Raw genomic sequence first — 23,911 nt, forward strand, 5'->3', positions numbered from 1 at the left:
GACTGAGCCACCCAGGTGCCCCTGACCTTAAGTTTTTAAAAGGTAGCATCTTAGGTCAGGAAGGATGGTGCTCTGTAGTTTTGTCAAGCTGATTCCCAACTATGGCAAATAGGAATGACTAACACATTTTAATTGTTTTCAACAGGATCTGTTAAGGCTGTGGAAGCATGAGTGTAAACGTGTCATAGCCGATCGTTTCACGGTTTCTGGTGATGTGACCTGGTTTGAGAAGGCTCTAGTAGGTTTGGTGGAGGAGGAGTTCGGTGAAGAGAAAAAACCCTTGGTGGCCTGTGGATCTGATGCTTATTTTGTGGATTTCTTGAGGGACGCACCAGAATCTACAGGTAAACTATTAAGCAATATTTGAACTTCCACAGAGGGATACCTGAAGACGGAAGGTTCAGGCTAGAGAGGCTGAATTTCTGGGTAGGAGACTTTACTGAAAGAAGCCCAGGACATAGTAGTTGTTCAATAAATATAGAATGAGTGGATACTGTTGGAGCTCAAAGATGAACTATTCTTTATGCTTATGAATCTTGCATATAAAGTAGATTTGGGAGGGAAGATAGGGTGGAAGAAAGTGTCCAGGACTTGTAGCTGTCACATAGCGGTGGCTTTGAGGAAGGGATCTACCACACATTAGCTGGATGACTCTCTGGACTTGAACCTCATTCTTCTCACTTATGAAAATGGAAATATTGATCTATGCATGATGGGGCACTGCGGGGAATAAATGAAATGTTACCTGTAGAGTGGCTTGGCAGTCTGCCGAATGGAAGCTACAAAAAACCTTGGTTTACGAACATAATTCCTTCCCGAAACAGGCTTGTCATCAAAGCACTTGTATAACAGAGCGAATTTCAAGAACCATTGGCTTGGTTGTGATCATGTGATATCCCATGACACACAATGCTCATATTGCAAGATATCGCTTGTTTATCAAGACAAGATTTATTAGAAATATTTGCTCGTCTTTCAGAACACTCGCAGAACAAGTTACGCACAATTCACGGTTTTACTGTAACTGTTATTTGGGTCATCCTGAGGGCTTAAATTACAAAGACCTCCGGGATGGACAATGTGACCATAAGCTTTCATGATGATGGTTCTGTAAAAACTTGAGGTATATATATATTACTTGTCTTCTTATGGAAGCAGTGGTAGTCCAATTGCTTTTTTCCTTCAGAAATAACCCAATATAAATAGAATATTTTTCTTTCATTTAATTACTTATTTTTAATACCAAAGGTGAATTTTAAGTTAATTTTCATATTTAAACACATGCTATTGATATCTTCTAAATGGTTGGAAATGACCATGCAGCCCCTTTCCAGATTTGATAAGCATGCGTACGATCTATCAAAAGTTCCCGAGTGACAGGTGCAAAAGGCAGTTATTGCTAGCTAGGCAGCTGGAAGGATCCTTCCACAGAAAGAAGCTGACACATTTTATTTTAAATCAGGTCACACACGTACAAAAATCCTGTAAGTTTAAGAGCATTTACAATTAGAATTTATGTATCTCATTTGCTCTGATTCAGAAGGGTAAATAATGAAAATTTATGTATTTTATTTCCTCTAATTCAGAAGGCTAAGTAATTAGATTATGGTTTCCAAGGAGCGAAGCCCAACTGGGGCATTTTGCTGGGCGGGTGCATGGGAGACAAACACATAACCTTTGTTGAGTTCAAAGCACTTTGCTCCTCAGAGCTCGAGTTGAACATTTATAAAAAAAAGTGAAGCGACTATTGAAATTTAATTAGTGAGGGCTTTGCAAACAAGCCAATCTTCATGATTATGTTAAATCAACTTTCTTGCTTTGTCATATAAAGGTTAATATACTACTATATTAGGACAAGGTCAATTGACAATAATTATGTACTATTAGACTTGGAAGATCCACTCACTCTTCTAGTACCGGTGAATTTTTAAGTTGTTACTGGCATATTCAACTCACATGTCACTCTTTTTCCTGTTACTAATGTTAACCGATGGTGAATTTCCAGATGCCAGATTTAGCTTTCCTTTGGCATTATGCTTTATAGTCAAAGATAGAAAAAGGTTAAGCTGCTATATTATGTGTTTCTAATTTTTAAAAAAGCATATTGATTTTAATAATCTTTTCCCAGTGACATAATTCAATGTATTTAGTTAAGAAATCATTATTCTGTTTTCTCTCAGCCCTCTACTTCCATTCCCTAAAATTCACTCTATCTTCACTGCTGACCTGAAATTCCTGAATCATAAGAATTTCATGGGCAAATGCAATGACCTTTTTCTTTTCATCTCATTAAAAAATCCTTTTAAGTCTTCACCTCTCATTTTGATTTTGATATTAAATCCCTATTTTTTGACCTTCATTGTGACCAGTAAGCGAATATCCCTGGAAGGTTCATTGAAATGCCAATATTCAATTATGGATTCAAATTAAATTCAATATATATTACAATATTTGAAATTGGCCTTTTCTAGACAGAAAAGAACTAAGATTGCATATGGCCACAGAAATTCCAATGCTTTTACTATAGTTTGCATTTTTTCTTTTCTAAAAATGTATACCATGGCATTTGGATGAAAACCAGTATTATTCAGTGTTAAATTGTAGAGCTCTGAGTGTATTAATTTAGGTTGAAGGAAGTAGTGAAGTCTGGCAATTTGAGGAAACAATTGATTTTCCCCCCAACTCCCTAGGTGAAACATCTGAGGAGGCTGATGCTGAAATGCCCAAAATTTATGAGCCAATTGAATCTTTTGATCACCTGAAGGAGCGTTTGAATATGTTCCTGCAGCTGTATAATGAGAGCATCCGTGGCACCGGCATGGATTTGGTGTTCTTCGATGATGCCATGGTTCACTTAGTCAAGGTCAGTGGCCACACCCAGTAACACCTGGGTCCCCAAAGTGACGGACGTGTGGCTTCACACCAGAATTTTCCCCCTCCTCTTTCATTTTCATCTTCTGAGAGAATATTCAGTTTAAAAATAAACTCAGTGCTGTAGTCCAATTTAATTTCTAAACTGAATGCAACATGTCACACCTATAGGCTGAAAATCAGCCTGAAAATCAGAGCATGTATACTTCCAATGTGTGATATAATTTTATTCAGTGTTGCTATACAGCTTCCAGCTCAATGTTTTCACCACATAGAAGGAATGTGGTTGACATCTGAGTTCAAAGCACAGGCAAAAGTCTGCTTATGTTTTGCATTATGCAAAGCAGAGCCGTAAAAAATAGTCCGTAAGCTTTGAAGACATTATGCTTAGTGGAATAAGCCAGTAACAAAAAGGCAAACACTGGATGATTCCACTTGTCTGAGGTACCTAGTATAGTCAGATTCATAGAGACAAGAAAGTAAAATGGTGATTGCCAGGGGCATAGGGGTTGGGAGAATGGGAGTGTTTAGTGGTACAGGGTTTCATTTTTGCAAGATGGAAAGAGTTTTGGAGATGGCTGTTTGAGGTGGTTGCACAACAATGCCATTGAACTGTACATGTAATGGTGAAGATGGTTAGTTTTATGTATGTTTTACCACAGTTAGAAATGATAATTAGAAAATAGTGCATGAATTGACTTTGAGCTGGGTGAAAATTCTGCTAGAATGAAATTTATTAGAAAAGTACATTTTCTTTCTATTTTGTCATAGGGGCCATTCAGTAGCTCTTTATAGCATAGTTGACTTTCAAAGATTAGAAGCAAAATATATTATTTACTTGATAACTTACGTGACTTAATTTATCTTTGGCGGAAGATAATGCCATTTTATTTATTTATTTATTTATTTATTTATTTATTTATTTATTTAGAGTGCGAACAAGTGTGAGAGTGGGGGAAAGGCAGATGGAGAGGGATTGAGAATCTTAAACAGGCTTCATGCTCAGCAAGGAGCCCCATGGAGGGCTTGATTTCACAACCCTGAAATCATGACCTAAGTCCAAATCAAGAGTTGGATGCTTGATCAAGGTGCCCTGAGATAATGACATTTTAGATCTGTTGCTGATATTCTCACTTTGTTGATGTCAATTTCTTTCTCAGACTATATCCTTTCAATTAAAAAAAGACAGCTCGAGGCTCTCTTCCATTGCTTAGGTGTAATCACGAGGAGCAGTCTTATAATTACAAATTGTCACCTCTCATAATTACTGAACCTAGAGTTCATCTAGTCGACCCTCCCTCTGAAAGTAGAAGAGAGTGAGGAAGGCTCGGGAACATCAGGGAGAGGGAGGTAGACAGAGAGGCTGGTCTGGGTTGGGTTTCCCCCTCAAGAAGGCATTTAGCTTGGACGCTTAGACTTCTCAGAATCTGAGACATCTGTGCTGAATTATGAGCACAGACATTCTTCCAAATATAGATAATGATAGTTTATCATATTTAATGATTAAAAGGAAGAAGAAAAAAAGAAAATAATACCAAAAGTGACTTCATAACTGACATCTCTTGGAGACAAAATCTGATTGGCCTAGGATTTCATAATGGCTCAGACTGAAACGAGGCTATTGTTAGTCTCGTGCTTGAGTTAAGTTCTCTAAGACTGTCTGATTTCTGTGTTTCAACCACAGTGTATGAGCAACAAGCATTTCTTCACTTCTCAGTGGGGGCACATGACATTCGAGGCACAGGTGACTCCGCACAGGGTCTTTGACTGTTGGCTTCAGTTTCTCTCTCAGCCTCTTGTGTCTGCTCTGGAATTGGCTGAGGAATTCCTGACTGGAGTTTTTGAGCTAAGATGCTACATTCCTCGCAGTGTCCTAGGCCAACCCTCTCTTCTACTGTCTTGTATCCTGTGTACAGTTCATCCAAACTGTCACCTGGAAGTGAACCTTGAAATACGTGACCTAGTTATAAGATGTGATGGAAGCTATGAGACAGAATTAAGATGAAAATTAGAGGAAATCAGGATGTGATATGAGAGGAGGCATATTTCTTAGTTCCTTTCTTCATTAAAATAATGATTTTCTGGGGTGCCTGAGTAGCTCAGTTGGTTAAGCATATGACTCCTGATTTTGGCCTAGGTCATGATCTCAGAGTTGGGGAATCGAGCCCTGCATCAGACTCTGTGCTGGAGCATGCTTATGATTTTCTCTCTCCCTCCCTACCTCCCTTCCCACATTCTCTGTCTTTAAATAAAATTTTAAAAAATTAAAATAATGATTCTATTTTGAAACAGAGAGTATTTCTGTGATATAGCTGTTTTGCTTCTTTGGGTAAGATTCATAATCTAGAAAAATCCTCTACCCATGATGAAACACATCCTTCTTCCAGAGCACTTCACCCACGTGTATTCCCAGTAAGTGCTGTGTCATGTGAAATTTATCTGTGTGTGCCTTTGTCTTCTTTGCTGGGCAGCAAGCTTGTGAGCGTGGGCACCCAGTTTATTCACCTCTGTATTCACAGGATGAGAATAGGAACACACTTGAGATGCTTGATAAATAGGATTGGTATTTAACCAAGTCCCCATGGAAGTCCTAAACAACACTTTGCTTCCTCATCTCCTCATGTTTCTCTACCTAGTTCTGAAGTTCCTGCCTCTTCGGGATACCCCAGGCCTTTTGTCGACTCTGCCCAACTGCTTCTTCTTCTTGCCCAACTGCTGCCTGGCCTGCCCTTTACTTTGTATGAGACACGTAGTTATCTTTCAAGATCCAGATCACACTCCAGCTCCACACCTGAGAGGTGCCTTCACCCAGAAGCAACGTGTCCTCTGCCACCATTTTTACCCATTTCTGCATTCAGTGTGGTGCACCCCCACGGTCCTGTTAATAGGTCTCTTTTCTCTGCTAGTGTGTAAGCACCTGTGGGGCAGGGTGGGCATTGCTAATTTTTAAAATATTTGCTAAATGAATTGAAAAATGAATAGTTCTATCTTACAATCTATAGAATAGGAGGAAAATAGTCCCATTTGAAGGTCCTATTTGACTCTGTTTTCACTTTTAATTTCTCTTTGTAACTAGGGTATGAGTTTTTGAGTCTCTTTTAAATACTTCTACTTGTTTGTTTATCTGTGTGTGCCTTTGTCTTCTTTGCTGGGCAGCAAGCGTATGTTTATTTGTCATATGTGGTTTGAGTGTTTACCATGTGCTAGAAACCGGGAATGAAATATTGTACTGTAAGATCTAGGCCTAGTTTCAGGAAAAGATGTTGGGTGAAGGTTCCCAGTACCTACTTATCAATAATTATTTCAGCCCTTAATATATTCACCAACATGAGCAAAAGGAAATGGTTGGGACAGAAGCCATATGTTTGAAAAATCTTAATCAAGGAAAGACACAGAAGATTCTAGTGTGGCTTTCAGTAGCTCCTTCCCTGCCTCGTGTGTGCCTCTTAAAGTAATACCAGGAAAGAACATGAATAGACATCAGCAAAATCATTCTTGCCAGTACCGTTCCTTGCCTGCCTACAACAAGTCTGGAGAGAATCCCAGGGGCAGGGTGAGGAGGAGCCTGGAAGGACCAGTGTATTACCCACTCACTCCACAGGGTTTCAGGTCCACAACAGAGACATGAAAATGGTCTCCTTTCTGCGGGCTCACATTTAATTGGGAGAAATTATCCAAAAGCCAAGAGCAGTCCCAGCATTTTATTATAGCTGAATAAAAGGAGAAAAAGAGTAATCCCAACAGGGATAAAGTGTAGCCCCTACCAGAGGAGGTAATCCTGAAAAAGTGTCCTTACTTGTACATTGGTTAACATATTGATAATTCCGGGCTACCCCAGGGAACCTTCCACCAGCACAGAGAGGTGACCCTTCTCAGCCCCATCTTACTATCATTAGTCTACAGAAAAGTGGATATCACAGCACTACCCCAGGCTCAAGCTGCAGTTAGGTGGGAAAGAGAAGTAGTTATCATGTAAAGAGAACAAAGCATCCAGGAGAGAGTCCTACACTGAATCCCCTCTGTGTGGGGCTTGGTATCCTGATGGTGTAAGCAGTTCACCAGTAATGATAAAGCTAAAGACACATGGGCTTCTACCACAAGGGGGATTTGGAATAGTCGGGGCTACTGACTGGCCCTCCCATAATCACTTCTTGGTAGATACCTTAGTTCTCACTGTCTGTGCCAAGTAACAGGAGGATGTTTATGCTTATTTTCTTTCTCTCCCTGCTTCCCCTCTTCCTCTTCCTTCTTCTCTTTTCTCCTCCTTCTCTCCCCTCCTTCCTCCCCCTCCTTCTCTTCCTCTTCAAAATTCTACCACCTGTGCCACATTTTGGAAATTTTCCTCCCTTGATTTAAACACTCTGCCACCGTTCAAATGGGAGGATACTCTAATCAACTGTTCTGTCATCCAAGGATATACACTGTCCTGAAATTTCAGTCTCTTCCCTGTCCCACTCCATTAGGCTGGAAGACTAAAAGGAAACCTCCAAGTCTCCTCTACTTCTTTCCTTTAAAGCCCAGAGCAGGCCAGAGAGGGGACTTCAGCTGACTTCTCTGTACTTGTGTCCCCCTGTCGAGTTCTCTTCAAACCCCATTCTATTTCAAAAATGCTCTCCTTCAGCCAACCAGCGTCTCTCTCCATTCCAACCCAGAAGCATCTACAGCTTCCCAAATGCTTATATTGCACAAGTAGGAAAAGATGGAATATTTACACATTAAACAGTGATCTGTGTCTTTTCTTTTCTACATTCTAGATCTCACGTGTCATTGGCACCCCCCGGGGAAATGCCCTCCTGGTGGGGGTGGGCGGATCAGGAAAGCAGAGCCTGACGAGGTTGGCTTCGTTCATTGCTGGCTACACTTCCTTCCAGATCACTCTGACGAGGTAACAGGCTTTCATTTTGATTATTTGATTAACCTGAAATGGATTTTGGTAGCTGGTTCTCAGAGGCCAGTTGGATTTAAGAATGCATTTTTCCTTATACATAAGGAATCATAATCATTTTCCTTTTTAAATGTTGACTTATCATTGTCCCCTTTCAACCTTTGTTATAGATATGAAATTTTCACATTAATAATTTGCTTTTGAAATATTTCAGCCTTTCAGTGTTTTGAAGAGCCACCTCTCTGTACTAATATATGCCATGAATGTCATGTGTATTCCTTTCAGTGTACTTCCAAAGAAACTTATCCCTACTAAATATTCATTCAGATTTCAAGAATGTTAATAAACTAGAAAAACAGATGAAAAATTTATATTGATTCACTTATGCATACATTTAAAAATGTTTGTTGAACACCAGCGATGTATGCATCAGGCACCAGCTAGGTACTGGGGAGCACATGGTAAACATGGTCAGCCTGGCTCATGCCATCGCCGAGCTTACAGTAAGCAAGGGGTCAGACAGCTGAGCAGTTCATCCAGAAAGGTGTCATTTGTAGGGGGCGCCTGGGCGGCTCAGTCGGTTAAGTGTCTGACCTCAGCCCAGGTCATGATCTCCCAGCTCATCGGTTTAAGCCTGGCGTCAGGGTCTGTGCTGACAGCTCAGACCCTGGAGCCTGCTCTGGATTCTGTGTCTCCCTCTCTCTCTGCCCCTCTCCAGTTTGCTTGTGTGTGCACACTCTCTCTCTCTCAAAAATAAATAAACGTTAAAAAATTAAAAAAATGCAGACCAGCTCCTATTGAAACATGAGGGAGGGACTCCTAACCTAGTCTAGAGGATGGTCAGAAAAGGCTTTCTGGGGAGGACTGAGTATGAATAGGATTATCTCAGAGAAGAGGAATGGTAAAGATGTTCCAGGCAAAAAAGATCAGCACACGTGAAATGACACCGAGGTCCGGGAAGAAGTAAAATGTGGGTGGGTGTGCAGCATAAGAGAGAAGGTGGGAAAGGAATAGAAATGGAAGCCTTTGAAGATATGATAAGGGATTTAGACTTTATCCTAGAGCAACAGGAAAGCAATAATGAGCTACTGCTAGGGAGGGCCTATGGGTTTGCATGTATAGAAAATGGATAGAAAGGGCTAAACAGGAATAGATATAAGGCTGTCCCAGGAATTTAGGCAAGAGAACATAGGTCTCGAGGGGTGGTAGTAAGAATAGAGAAGAAAGGACAGACTCAGGATGGCTGGAAAGTTGAACAGGTGGACTCGGTCCATCTAGGTCTGGCTTGGGAAGACGATGCATACGCTGATGCCTACACTCCTCAAGGAGGATTGTTCTTGGACATATGTGTGTAGGACAGGCAGAAGCAGGAAGTGAAAAGTCAGCGTGAAGAGAAAAGGGTGATTCAGAGGGTCAGAGGGGCTGAATGGAATGTCAGGATTAACCAAGAGAAGCAAGAGGCCAGTGCGGGAAGTTTCGTCAGGCTGAAAAGTATAAGAGGTTAACCTGTAGGTGTGGGAGTAGGAAATCTTGCCTGTTGGGCTTTGCTCTAGAGCTCTGCCTTCCCGGGCCATGCGCCCCTCATCTGTCTTACTGACGGAGGCCCACAGCTATCTGCTCGGACGAAGGCCGAAAACGATTAAACACTGGGCTCAAGGCCCAGCTGTTCACGTGTTGATGTTACCCTTTTCATTTGGTTCAAATTATACACTCCTTCTTGGAGAATAAATCTAAAAGATTGCTGGTTGTTTTAATTACTAGAACAGAGAAATAATTCTAATTGCCTTGTATATAATTGTTCTAGTTTGGATAGAAGCAGAGTTTGATAAAAGATATCCTATACAGGAAAGACACTGGGCTCCGAGAGTTTTTTTTTAATGTTTTTTATTTATTTATCTTGAAAGACAGAGAGAGAGAATCTGAAGGGAGGGGCAGAGACAGGAGGAGAGAGAATCCTAAGCAGGCCCCTCTGTCAGTGCAGAGCCTGATGGCAGGGCTCGATCTCATGAATCTTGAGACCATGAACTGAGTGAAAATCAAGAGTTGGATGCTTAACTGACTGAGCCACCCAGGTGCCCCTGGACTCTGAGATTTTTGTTCCCAACATTTATGTAAAACCCTGAGGTTTTCAAAGCACTTGTATATGCACAGGCTAATTTGGTCCTTAAAAGAACTGTATGGGTTAGCAGGGCATCTAATATTAGCCTCTCTTAGAGTGGAGACTCTATCACTTGTGGGGAATCCCAGATCTACCTGGGAATTAACCACAGTATTTCAGGTTTCTGGTCTGGCTTGACTTTCACTGTGCCGCACTGGCTCAGGAAAAATGTCTTGTACCTCCCGTCTCTGTGATAAATAAGTCCCTCTGCATGTCATATGGGAATGCTGTTACTGATGGAAGGAGGGCCAAGGCCGTCTTACTGCCTACACCTCTGCATAGTGACGTGGCCAAGAACCAGGAAGCAAGAACCTCACATTCCAAAAGCACAGCCATTTGTAAGAGGGCTCAGGTCATTATTTGGGGGCAGTGGACCCTTGATCCAGGGAACTGGGCTGGAAATTTTCCCAAGTCGGGAGAAGTTGGTATTTTCTTTTCGCTCTGTCTCCCTCTCTAATGGGGAACTGCATCTTTGAAATTCTTTTCTAATCTCTCAGATCTCACTTCTCTAGACATTTTCTTAAAATATTGATGCATGGTAGTGGGATTTCTGGTTCTAGGATTTAGAGTTTGGATGATCAAAAAGCACAGAGTATAGAAGTTAAATATTTAGTAGCTTAAAAAAATCAGAAGACCATTTGCTCTTGGCCTCTGAACTCTTAGTTTATTTAATGACAAAAGATTTCACATAATAATTTATTACATCTGAATCTCTAGGATTGGAATATCTTTATTTTTACTTTTTGTGGTAATGGGCTGCTCTGTATTGGGATGTCTCTAATATTTCATGATTGCAGGCCAACTTCCTCTAAAGGATTGCTTTTTATGGGTAAAGAGTGTGATATTTAGAGTGTGATATTTCATGTTTTCAGCCATTCTCCTGCAGTGTCTGATTGCTCAGAGAACTCTTTCATGTGGGCCCCAAAAGATGTGTTGGAGGGTGAGAAGGCACCATTCTTTTTTGAAGATTTTAGTTTTAAGTAATTTCTACACCCAACACAGGGCTGGAATTTACAACCCCGAGGCCAAGAGTCTCACACTCTTCCCGTGGCACCAGCCACGCACCCTAGAGGCCACGAGTTCTAGTAGAGCATCTCCCTCCTCCTAAAGAATTAAGACTTGGGGCACCTGGGTGACTCAGGTGGTTAAGCGTCTAACTTCGGCTCAGGTCATGATCTCACAGTTCATGGGTTTGAGCCCCGCGTCGGGCTCTGTGCTGACAGCTCAGAATCTGGAGCCTGCTTCGGATTCTGTGTCTCCCTCTCTTTCTGCTTCTCCCCCACTCGCATTCTGTCTCTCTCAAAAATAAACATTTTTTAAAAAAGAATTAAGACTTGAAATTATTTAATTTAGATTAATTTGTGAGGTGTCTTTAAAATACCAATTGCAGATGGACGCTTAGTAAACATTCCAATTTAGCTTTTGTTTTACCATTACAAATAGTTTCAAAATGAAACATATACGGGGTCAGATGACATTTTGTCAAAATGGTATTTTGGTTTCAGGCTGACTTTTCACTCTAGGTATTTATTTTGTGTCACAAAAAGTTGTAATACTTCATGAAATGTGGAGTTTAAAAATCAGTTTCATATTTGCTAATAAATATAATGTTATTTGACTTGATGTTAACTAGACTTATTGTGGTGATCTTTTTACAATATGTGTGAGTATGGAAATATTACACTGTGCACCTGAAACTAATATAACAGTATATGTCAATGATGTCTCAAGAAAAAAAAATAGTTCTTAACTTTAGGAGTAAGGAAGTACTCAAAAGTTTAACAAGATGGTGCACCTCTGTTATTCTCAAAGGAATAGCTATTCAGAACTGAAACTTTTAAAAATCAATTTCATCCTTGTAAGTAAATATAATGAACAGTAACATTCACATTCAATACAATTCTTATCCCATGGAACAGTAACAACATTTCTTTTTATTAACCAAATGGTGTAAAACATTGTCATAAGGATCCTTCCTTCCCATCAGAATAGCTTAGCTAACGACACAATGACAATACTTCTTTAGGTCCTACAACACATCAAATCTAGTGGAAGACTTGAAGATTTTGTACAGAACGGCTGGGCTGCAAGGCAAAGGAATCACTTTCATCTTCATGGACAATGAGATTAAGGATGAGTCATTTTTGGAATATATGAACAATGTTTTATCGTCGGGTGAGGTAGGATCTCATTAATCTTCACGCATTTTGACTCTTCAGATTCCCTCCAACTTTAGAGCTCTCCGTGTCCTTCCATTACAGGTTTAAAAAAATTTTTTTTTTTAATGTTTACTTATTTTTGAGAGAGAGAGACACAGAGGGTGAGTGGGGGATGGTCAGAGAGAGAGGGAAACACAGAATCAGAAGCAGGCTCCAGGCTCTGAGCAAATGGTCAGCACAGAGCCTGACACAAGGCTCGAACCAACGAACTGTGAGATCATGACCTGAGCTAAAGTCGGCCTCTTAACCAACTGAGCAACCTGGGAGCCCCTCCATTACAGTTTTTGAATGAATGCTATTATTGGGGATCAGGAGATCAGTAGGAAGAACTGCTTTTCCTATTGGATTTGGAGAATAAAACTGAGCTGATTGGATTTTAGATATGTCCATTTACCCCCTCAAAGGACTATGACTTGGCAGTTAATAATAGAATCGTTTGTATATTTTAAAATGTGGGGTATCTTATCTTGAGGACTTGGTTAATTTTTTTTAAAAAAAGGATGTGCAAAAGCTTTTTATTTTGCTGTAGTCCTAATAGTTATTTTTGCTTTTGTTTCCCTTGCCTGAGAAGACACATCTAGAAAAATGTTACTAAGGCCAATGACACAGCCCAGTGCCTGTGTTTTCTTCTAGGAGTTTTTATGGTTTCAGGTCTTATATTTAGGTCTTTAAGCCATTTTTATTTCATTTCATTAATTTTATTTAACTTTATTTCATTTTAGTTTGGTTTAGTTTAGTTATTTTATTTTATTTATTTATATTTAGAGAGACAGAGGAGGAGACAGCATGTGGGCAGAGAGAGAGGGAGAAAGAGAATCCCAAGCAGGCTCCGTGCTCTCAGCACAGAACCTGATGCAGGGCTGGATCTCACAAACTGAGATTATGACCTGAGCTGAAATCAAGAGCTGGACACTCAACCAACTGAGCCACTCAGGCTCCCCATTACCATACTGTTTTGATTATTATAGCTTTGTAGTATATTTTGAAATGTGGGATTGTGATACATCCAGCTTTGTTCTTCTTTTTTCAAAGTTGCTTTGGCTATTCGGGGTCTTTAGTGGTTCCATACAAATATTAGATTATTTGTTCTAGTTTTGCAGAAAATACTATTGGTATTTTGATAGGGATTGCATTGAAACTGTAGATTGCTTTGGGTAACATGGACATTTTAATAATATTAATTCTTTTAATCTATTAGCATGGGGGCATGCTCAGTTGGTTGAGCATCTGACTCTTGATTCCAGCTCAGATCATAATATCATGGGTTCATGGGATTGAACCCTGTGTCAGGCTCTGTGTTGACAATGTGGAGCCTGCTTGTGTTTCTCTCTCTCCTTCCTGCCCCCCCTCACATGCATGTATGCTCTCTCTCAAAATAAATAAATAAATGAAAATTTAAAAAGTCTATAAGCATGGAATATCTTTCCATTTGTTTGTATCATGAAGACTTTGGTTAATTTTCTAAAGATGAGGATTTTTAATGTCTTATTTATTTTGAAGAGAGAGAGACAACGTGAGCAGGGGAGGGTCAGAGAGAGAGGGAGATACAGAATTTTGAAGACAGACTCTGAGCTAGCTGTCAGCACAGAGCCCGACGTGGGGCTCGAACCTACAAACGATGAGATCATGACCTGAGCCAAAGTTGGATGCTTAACCAACTGAGCCACCCAGGTGCCCCCTAAAGATGAGTTTTAGGACACAAATGGAGGAAAGATATCATGTGTATTGAGCTATATATTTTGATCTGTTTTCATATGCCTAACTGAATTTGAACGTTTGTACTTCTTTTGAAGGTCTCCAACCTATTTGCGCGTGATGAAATTGATGAAATTAATAGTGATCTCATATCAGTCATGAAAAAAGAATACCCCCGGCGCCCTCCTACCAACGAGAACCTGCATGACTACTTCATGAGTCGGGTCCGACAGAACCTTCACATAGTGCTCTGCTTTTCACCTGTGGGGGAGAAATTTCGAAATCGAGCCTTGAAGTTCCCTGCCCTTATTTCAGGATGCACAATTGACTGGTTCAGCCGATGGCCTAAAGATGCCTTAGTTGCTGGTTAGTAGGGTGGACGCTTTTGTCAGTTTTTGGTTAATTGTGTGTGTGTGTTTATTTATTTATGTTCTGTGCTGTTTGCTCCCTCTGTACGGGATTGAGCCCAAAGTCACTTTGTCCAATATTTAAGGATTTTTGCAAGCTGGTGCTCTTTCATATTAGATAGCTAATTTTTCCCAGAGCGTGCTTATCAGACAGTGATCTTCAGTCTGTCCTCCCTTGGATTAATTTCCAGTGATTCTAGTCTTTTCAGGGATGCTTAGAGGCTTTGCCTCAGTTGGACCCCCAGGCACGTTCGGGTTGTCTCAGGAAGGCACTGAGGTTTTAACTGGTTTGATAGCATTTGTGTTCGTTTCAAAGCGGATTGGTCACCCTCAGAGTAGCTGAAGCCAAGTGTCTCTTGGACATTTTATTTTCGTGGCTGCAGTGCTGGACACTAAAGAAGAAAACATTATCCAGCAATCCTCTGGTGGTCCCTGGCTTTGAAAGGAATGTTATCCAGAGGGTTCTGTGACTTGGGTCCTTGCTGCTTTCACTTCTGTGGAAGAGACGTTAGGAGAGATGTCAGAGATCATTTAGTTTATGTTTTTTCAGCTTTGGGTGAGAAATTATTTGTGGATATTTTAAATGATAGGGATGTTTAGGCCTCACCCTTGACCTGTTGTATCAGAATCTCAGGGGTGCCCTGTCTCAGTGCAGTGGTTTTCAAACTTTCTGTCTGGTTATGTTTTCATAATAATTAAGAAGAGTCTCATTTCCCAGTAATACCTTGCTGGTAGCCGTGAGAGATAAAAGTGAGGTGAGGGAGGTGAGGAAAGTTCTGGAGCCTTCCCTCTCAGCCCTAGCCCACATCTGTGTCACGCCCACATCTGGCTCTCCAGTTCTGTGGTGCCCAGAGTGAGAACAACCGATTAGCCCATCCCCTGCCCTTTATTGATGGAGACACTGGGGCCGCTGAAGCTAAGGGAATTACAGAGATGTGAGAGGCATTGGGCTCTGCCCTGGGGCTAGAACCCAGGTTTTATAGATTTATATATGTTTTTAACAAATTCTTGTCCACCAGGGACATTTTGTTCTCTATCGACTGCTGTTGACAATAATGTTTTCCCAATCTGTGGCTTTCAAACACAGAATATTTTAACATGTACATTTTCCTCTTTTGTCTTCTAAGGTTTGAGAAAAGGCCAGTGATTTAAAACTTTAAAAATCCTAAAATGTAAACACAGCTAAGGGCAAAGCTTTAAAATTCCTTGAAGTAGGATATAAACGCAGAGCACACAATGACAGAATTTAAAAGCTATATTAAAGTTAACTATGAAACATGCTAATTAGTATGCAAGTACTTTGTAGAGTAGCATGTAAGGTATTATTACGGACAATAAAATAACAATTTCAGGTGGCACACATTGTAATATACCATACTTAAGATGATTTAATTTAAATATGGAGCCCTTCCTGCTAGGTCTCTATTTCAATCACCTCTTCTATTACAGGACAAAGGATTCACTGATCTTTGTTAATTTCTCACAAATCCGCCCCTTTCTTTTAAATCTCATCATATGAATCCAAGCCCCGATTACATGAGGGGCAGGGAAACTTACATTTCTGTGTAGTTGTTTCCTAGTTAGTGTCCTGACTTTCTACAGATGTGTCTCCTTGATTGTTTATTGAGAATGTATTTATCGAACTCCATGCTGTTTATAGAGACGGGCATAGCAGAGGGTGGGGTGCGCTTGTTTCTTCAGCCTGGGTCCTCTCCCCAGGCAAGCCCACCCTCAGCCCCCTGAGTGATACCCTCCGTCAGCTTCTCTCTCTAGCCTAGTCCGTGCTCTGGCTTGAACCTGTGCACTTGGCTGCCTGCTGATCCATCCTCACGGGGGGCTCACAGATGGCTACCCCGCTGTGTCTGCCACTGAACTGCCTTTCCTCTGGCGCCTCCCCCAGAAGTCCCACCATCCTCCACAGTCAAAGAGCTTTGTCTTTGTCTTGAACATCCCAGCCTCCTTCAGCTCTCAAGTCTGCTCCATTGCCAAGTCACTTTGATTTTATCTGTTTTTAAAAGTTTATTTATTTGTGGCGAGAGGGTCAGAGAGAGAGGAGAGAGAGAAGCCCAAGTGGGCGCCATACTGTAGCCCGTCACAGGGCTCAATCTTATGAACCGTTAGTTTATAACCGGAGCCAAGATCAAGAGTCAGATGCTTAACTGACTGAGCCACCCAGGTGTCCTGTATTGACTTTATCTTTTAATTATTGGGAGATGTCTCTAGCGCTTTCCCTCTCACAGCCACCCTAAGCCAAGCTGTCATTGTCACTCAGCTGGAAAACTGAAATCGCTTTCTTATGACCTCTCCTCCTTTCATCTGTCTGCCGTCTATCCCACAATACTGACAGAAGAATAAGAAAACACAAACCCAACCGCACAACTTTCTATTTAGAACCTTGCGTGACCTCCCCGAGCTCTTGGGAAAAAGGCCACGTTATCTAGCCTGGCCTCCCGGGCTGGGAAGAGTGGCTCTGCCCACCCTCCATCTTCCCTTGAGGTCACTCTTTCTGCCTATTCTGTTCTTGATCCTTGAACAGGCGGCTCTTTCTTCCCGCGTGACACTCTCTTCCTCCATCAACTTGATCCTGCTCTCTGCGTGGATTGTGCTGGTCAGTCAAACATCCCTTCCTACAGGGAACAATCCCGCGTCCCTTTCTCCCCACAAGGCCTGTTCCTATGGCATCACTTCATAGCACTCTGTGCTCTTCCTTCCTGGGACTAACCGCAGTCTGGCGTTTATATAGTTAGGTCTGTGTTTATTTGATTAATGCTGATCTGTCCTACTAGACTAAAAACTTCATGAGGTCAAGGACTACTTATCTTTTATTCATAATCTTGGCAGTGGCCAGTGTATGATGGTTACAGTGTTGAAGAAATGAGTCAGTCTGTCAAAGTTCATTTACTTACAGTCTTCTCTAACCCAACACAAACCTTCCCTCGCTTCTCTCTAGATATACCTCTTTTGTTTGTCCTCTGAATGTGCTTTGGTCTTGCTTATCTTCCATACATTGTCCTCCTTGGATCAAGAATATCCTCTTCCGTCATTGCTATTCTCTTGGATCAAGACTATTCTCTTCAATCTCCTCTGTTTAAGTTCTAGAGCTTTGTCAGAACTCATCACATCCTTCACTCTTTTTTTTGTTCACTAAGGAATATTTAGTTTCCTGCTCTCCTATCTTGGACCTCCTATATCTATAGCATGCAGACTTTATAACATGTACCTGGGTATTGAAATCTTAAACCTTTGATAACCTATGATTTTTTGTGGTTATGTCTCCAGTCTAGTCTGGTAAGTGTTTACTGTGCTAGTCACCTTAGTGGATAAAATAATTATAAGATATAAGACATAGCTTCTTTATTTAATAAATACAAAATCTTGTTGGGAAAACCAATATCTGCACACCTAATATTAACCTTCCGTATGTTAATTTGAAAGAATATCATGTGTGAGTATTGCAAATACTTAATATCATTAGGAACTTAAGTGTTGTTTATTCTTTTTAGAAAATTAGCAATAAGGTTTCTATAAATAGCCTTATTTAAATTGTCTTCAGGATGCTGGTTCTAAATTAAATTACTATCTTCAGCCACATCAATAAGGAAATATATGACTACATTTGTATTAGTATATTTCATTTAGATCATACTAAAAATTTCCCATAAAATATAAAATTACTGTATATTTTATAATTAATTAATATTAATTAGTTAATATTTTATTAATTAAGATACATTTTAATTTTGTTTCTTAAACCAGTTTATTGAGGTGTGAGTGATATACAAAGAGCATACATACTAAACACCTTGATGCATTTCGAGGTGAAACACGTTCATGGGACTATCATTGTAATCTATGCCATAGACATATCCATCACCTCCAGAAGTTTCCTCCTGATTTCTTTAGCTGTTCTGATGATGATGATGATGATGGTGATGACGTTGATGATTTTGTGATAAGAACACAATGTAAGATCTCTTCTCGTAATTTTGGGTATACAAATAGCATGGTTAGCTGCAGGCATCATGGTGTACAGTAGACCTCGGGGACTTATTCATTTTGAATAACGAAAACTTTGTACTTTTGTTACTTTCTGACTGAGAGAAGGGGGAAATAGGACCCCTCTTCCCAGCCCCTGGCAATCACAGTTCTATTCTGCTTCTACGAGTCTGACAATTTCAGATTTCTCCAGTAAGTGGTATCATGTAGTATTTGTCCTTCTGTGTCTGGCTTATTTCACTTAGCAGAATGCCCTCCAGGTCCACCCATGTTGTCGCAAATGGTGGGGTGCCCTTTTTCTTTAAGGCTGAGTAGTATTCCATTGCATGTATTCCATTTATCCATTAACAGACATTTAAGTTGTTTCCATGTCTTGGCTACTGTAAATAATGTCATGAGCACAGGGGCACAGATATTTCTGTGACAGTGATATTCTATCCTTTGGAAATGTGCCTGGGAATGGGATTGTTGGATCATAGGGTAGTTCTATTGTTAATTTTTTGAGGAACCTCCACACTGTTTTCCTAGAGGCTGCACCCGTTTGCATTCCCACTAATAACGCACGTGGGCTCCCTTTTTTGTATACCCTTGCTAATTTTTGTTATCTTTTGTTTTTTTTTTTTTGATAATGGTCAGCCTAACTAATATGAAGTGATATCTCATTGTTATTTTGGTTTGCATTTCACTGATGATTGGTGATGTTGAACATTTTTCATATACCTGTTGGCCATTTGTATGTCTTCTTTGGAGAAATCTCTTTTAAGTTACTTTGTTCATTTTTTAAAATAAAGTTTTTAAAGTTTTATTTATTTTCAAAGAGACAGAGGGAGAGAGAGAGAGAATCCCAAGCAGGCTTTGCATTATCAGCGCAGAGTCTGGTATGGGGCTTGAACTCACTAACTGTGAGAACATGACCTGAGCCAAAATCACGAGTCAGACACTTAACTGACTGGGCCACCCAGGTGCCACCCCCGCACTCTGTCCATTTTAATCAAGTTACCTATTTTTTGCTATTGGGTTGTATGAGTTATTTATTTTGCATGTCAACGCTTATCAGAGGTACAGTTTGCAAGTGTTTTCTCCCCCATTCCACAGGTGATTTGTTCACGTGTTCATTGATCTCTTTGCCGCGCAGGAGATTTTTTTAGTTTGGTGTAGCCCCATATTGTTGTTGCTTTTGTTGCCTGTGCTTTTGGTGTCATATCCAAAAATTATGGCCAAGACCAATGTGCAGGAGCTTACCCGTTATGTTTTCTTCTGGGAGGTTTGTGGTTTCAGGTCTTATGTTTAGGTCTTTAATCTATTTTGAGTTGATTGTTGTGGATGGTATAAGACAGTGGTCCGATTTCATCCTTTTGCCTATAGATATCTGCTTTTTTCAACACCATTTATTGAAGAGACTGTTTTTTCCTCATTGTGTATTCTTGGCACCCTTGTTGAAAATTACTTGACTATATATGCATGGTTATTTCTGAACTCTCTTCTGTTCCGTTGGTCTATATGCCTATTTTTAATGCCAGTACTTACTGTTTTAATTACTATAAACTTGTAATATATTTTGAAATCACAAACCATAATGCCCACAGCTTTGTTCTTGCTCAAAATCGCTTTAGTCTTTTGGGGGTTTTCTGATGTTCCATACGAATTTTAGGATTGTTTTCTCTATTTCTGGAAAAAAATGCCATTGGAATTTTGATAGGGATGGTATTGAAGCTGTAGATTTTTTGGATAGTATGGACATTTAAAAAATAATAATTCTCCCAAATCATAAGCATGTAATGTCTTTTCGTATATATGTGTTTATTTTAATTTCTTTCATTAGTAGTTTATAGTTTTTAGTATACAAGTCTTTCATTTCCTTTGGTTGAGTTTATTCCTACATATTTATTCTTTTGGATGCTATTATTATCTAGATCTTCTTAATTTCTTTTTTTGGATTGTTGTTATTGCATAGAGTATTTTCATATTTTAAAGATGCTTACTTAGAAGATTAATACTAGATTTTGTACTATTTTCATAACTAAAGTGCTTTTGTAAAAAATGTGAGTTTTTTCATATGTCATTTAGATCGACTAAGTCTCTTGATGAAGCATTTAAAGAAAAATATGCTTTTTTTTTTCATGTTGTAAAGTCCTGTATTTTCCACCATCTAATATTCTCCATTTTGGCAATCTTTTGTTTTTAGCTTTATATGGAGTGGTTTTGAATTAATTATTTCTTTGAATGTCTGTATTATCTTCATTCTGGTGGTCTTGTCTGTATTTTTTTTTCCTGTTTTTGTCCCTTCCTTGGCTACCTTTATTTTAGTCTTCAGTTCCAAGATAGGTTTGTCTTTTTCTTCTTATTTCCTGAGTTCAATCAATTCTTTTTTTTTTTTTTTATTTCTTCCTGATACATTATTTGGTCAGTTTTTTAAAAATTTTTGATTTTCTTATTTAACATAGTTCCTGACTTTTTTGATTTCTTTGGGGGTACTGGCATCAATTTGTAGTGCCTTACAGTTTTAATCTGCTTTTCTTTTTGTGGAGTATGAGGGGCAGAGGTTTCCATCAGCTGAGGCATTTTGATTTTCCTTTCCTATTTCATTTTTTATTAGTTTTTTCTTTTTAATTCCAGTATTATTAAGATGGTAGTCTTGTATTTTTTAATGATGCTCTGTGGGGCTAATGGCACTAATAAAATCCATGAGCTTCATTTCGATCTCGCCACAGTAAAGATCATTTTTAATGTTCTTCTAGATTACATCTTAAACAAGCACATTGTTATAAAAATAGACCATCTTCACTTGAAAATGAAGTCTCAAGCAAAATCAATAGCATATATATATATGGTGTATTTTTTTTTCAAAGAAGGCCATTTTAATTATGTAAATAGCATGGCCCTCTTTGAGAACTATTACCTGATTTATAATATCCAAGATGTGGTCTTATGAGCTAGCACCCCTGCGTCTGCAGCTGCTCACAGCTGGTGATTCAGCATCAACGAGGCAGCTGCACGGAACACCCCCTCGGAAAGTAATACCAACCACAACAGTAGCCACGGGTTTCTGGGAAAATTAGCATATTTTGTTTACGAAGCACATTAGTCAATAAATATTTTTTAACTCTGTGCTGCAATTAAACCTATTTGCTTAGTACTCTGAGAGACTACAGAGTTCGGTTCTCTTTGGATTTCTAAAAACCAAGGTGACATAGACTTTGGAGGCCATCATCCTTGGATCAAATCACCAATCTTCCATCTGCAACTAAACTTCTCTAAGCCTCATTATTCTTATCTACAGAAGGCATATATTAAAATTCATCACTTAGGGATGTTGTAAGGATTAACTGATAAGGTTTTTCCAAGATTAGACTTGCTTGCCCTCTGATGTATCAGTTAACAATATGTTTGGCTGTAAGAGAAAACCAGACAAGTCCTTGCTCAAGCAAGTAGTTTTTTCTCCCCGCTTTTCCTGCTGCCAAGAAAATGCAGAGCTGTGCATCCGGGACAATGCCATCAGGGGCTCTTACCCCTTCTACCTTGCCGTTGTCCTTAGGGTGTGGCTTTTACTCTTACAGGCACAAGGCGACTGCTCTATCTCCAGGCATCATGTTTGTTGATGCCTCATGAAGTTTGCCTTTTATTTCACGGCACTGTTCTTTCCCAAGAACTTTTGTCTACATGTCATTGACTTGAACTGGGTCACCCCTACTTGTAAGAGAGTCTGGACAATGAAAGAATTTTAGTTGGGCAGATTGTTACCCTGAGCTAAATAGAGGTTTTTTTAGTAACAAAGATAGGGGATGCGTGTTGGGTAGGCAACTAATGTCCCTCTTTCACTTTGTTTCTTCAATTCTTTTCATCTCAATGAAGTGGAAATTGAAGGCCACCAAAATTCAGACATTGTGCCCAATGTTCTCCTCTCTATCACCTCACCTCATTCCCATCAAGTGCTATGAACACACAACACCAAAATATAATGCACACCGACCTCAGACTTCAGTCTGACAGTGGGCCCCCAAACTGGTATTGCTGCTTTGGTGATTGGATGATGGACATGACCTTGGAAGGGTTTTCCATGGCCTCTTGCTTGAGTCTTGCAGGCTTTGGTCACCGTAAGTGAAAGGGATCTGATTGTTTTCATAATTTTCATAACCTTTCCTGTGCCAGAGATTATGGGTCTTTGGAAAGCTATACTTTGAATCCACTCTATTTTTATTCTCTTTGACTTTGTGGAGAGACAAAAAGAACACTTGCTACATAAAAAAAGAAGTCCCCATTATTGATACTCTTTGTTCACATAAGAAGGGAAAAGAATCACTACATAGTAAATACAAGGAGGTTTTCAGAAAGTGGGAACCTCCCTGAGGATACCCTGTAATGCCAGGTAGAGCCCTCCGTATCTGCGTGGTGAATACTGCAGCTGTAGGGTAATGCCTACACAAACTGCCTCGTGGGCAAGGACTGCCCCTGTGTTTCCAGCGCCTAGACTTAAACTAGAAGCTAAACTGGTCTTTGTAACAGCTTAACTCATATGAGAAAACATGACTTCTGAGTCTTAATTTATGCCGTTCAGTGTGTATGGTAAACTTTGTTTATAACCAAGCTGAGAAATGGTACCTATTATTTACATAGCTGTAAATACTGTCCCCCAATTGCTTTAAGGACCTAATTTAGTGATCAGTTGCTAATCATTTTTTATTTCTTTGCCAGCTATCACTGGATAGGTTTGTTTACTTGATTCTTTCTCTTTCCTTCCCTTTTTATTGGTCATATATATTATTTTAATTTTTAACATTTATTTTATTCATTTTTTTTGAGAGACAGAGAGACAGAGCATGAGCAGGGAAGGGCAGAGAGAGAGAGGGAGACACAGAATCTGAAGCAGGCTTCAGGCTCTGAGCTGTCAGCCCAGAGTCTGACATGGGGCTTGAACTCATAAACCACAAGATCATGACCTGAGCTGAAGTTGGCCACTTAATCAACTGAGCCACCCAGGCGCCCCTTTATTGGTCAGATTCTATTCGCAACTCTTACATACATTATTCAATGCCTTAAGTACTTTTAAAGAAAATCCATAAGCAGTCTTATCCCGAGATATGTAAAGTTGGTTATATTAATTTTTAACTGCATTATGCATATCATTTACAAATTCCTTGGCGTTGAGACCATCTATCATACTAGTCTTTCACTCCATGGTACCGTCATAGGGCTCAGTGTGCAGCAGACACCCTGTGTATGTGGTGGTTGATTAGCTCTGACTTTATGGGCTCTTCCTATAATAGGAAATGCTGCCTTAGGATTGGTCCCATGATTGGCACTGTTAGGAAGACAAAGGTCTCCAACAGGAGGTTTTTACCCAAACAGTTTTAAAGGACACTGTAAATTAGAATTGACTGCAAATGGCCAGCAGCCACATTTAAGAACAAGATGACCCAGGCATAAAAAAATTTAGTGACAAACATTCCACATAGCAAAGGCAGTCAGAGCTTGGGGGAATTAAGGGTATGACAGGTTCTGCATTGAAAAATAAATGGGACTGTTAAATATGAGTACCAGGTGGGCACTGATTTCTGAGTTATTTGCACCACTTTTGCCCTTATGTGAAACATAAAACAGGCTGGCTGCTGACCTGAACCTACAGCCGTGCAAAAGAGACTTCTTTGCATAAGTACCAGAAAACAAAGGCTGATGATAGTCT

General features: G+C 39.9%; 1 protein-coding gene across 1 annotated transcript in view; it reads left to right on the forward strand.

Moving 5' to 3' along the window:
* The window catches only part of DNAH5 (dynein axonemal heavy chain 5), a 210,698-nt gene that overhangs the window by 118,731 nt on the left and 68,056 nt on the right, over positions 1-23,911 (forward strand). The window contains exons 50-54 of the mRNA XM_029941285.1: positions 146-344; positions 2,691-2,863; positions 7,626-7,756; positions 11,941-12,094; positions 13,927-14,194. Coding sequence (XP_029797145.1) covers positions 146-344; positions 2,691-2,863; positions 7,626-7,756; positions 11,941-12,094; positions 13,927-14,194 — 925 coding nt within the window. The remainder of the gene's footprint in view (positions 1-145; positions 345-2,690; positions 2,864-7,625; positions 7,757-11,940; positions 12,095-13,926; positions 14,195-23,911) is intronic.

This window comes from Suricata suricatta, chromosome 6 (assembly GCF_006229205.1).
Source record: "Suricata suricatta isolate VVHF042 chromosome 6, meerkat_22Aug2017_6uvM2_HiC, whole genome shotgun sequence".
NCBI lineage: Eukaryota > Metazoa > Chordata > Mammalia > Carnivora > Herpestidae > Suricata > Suricata suricatta.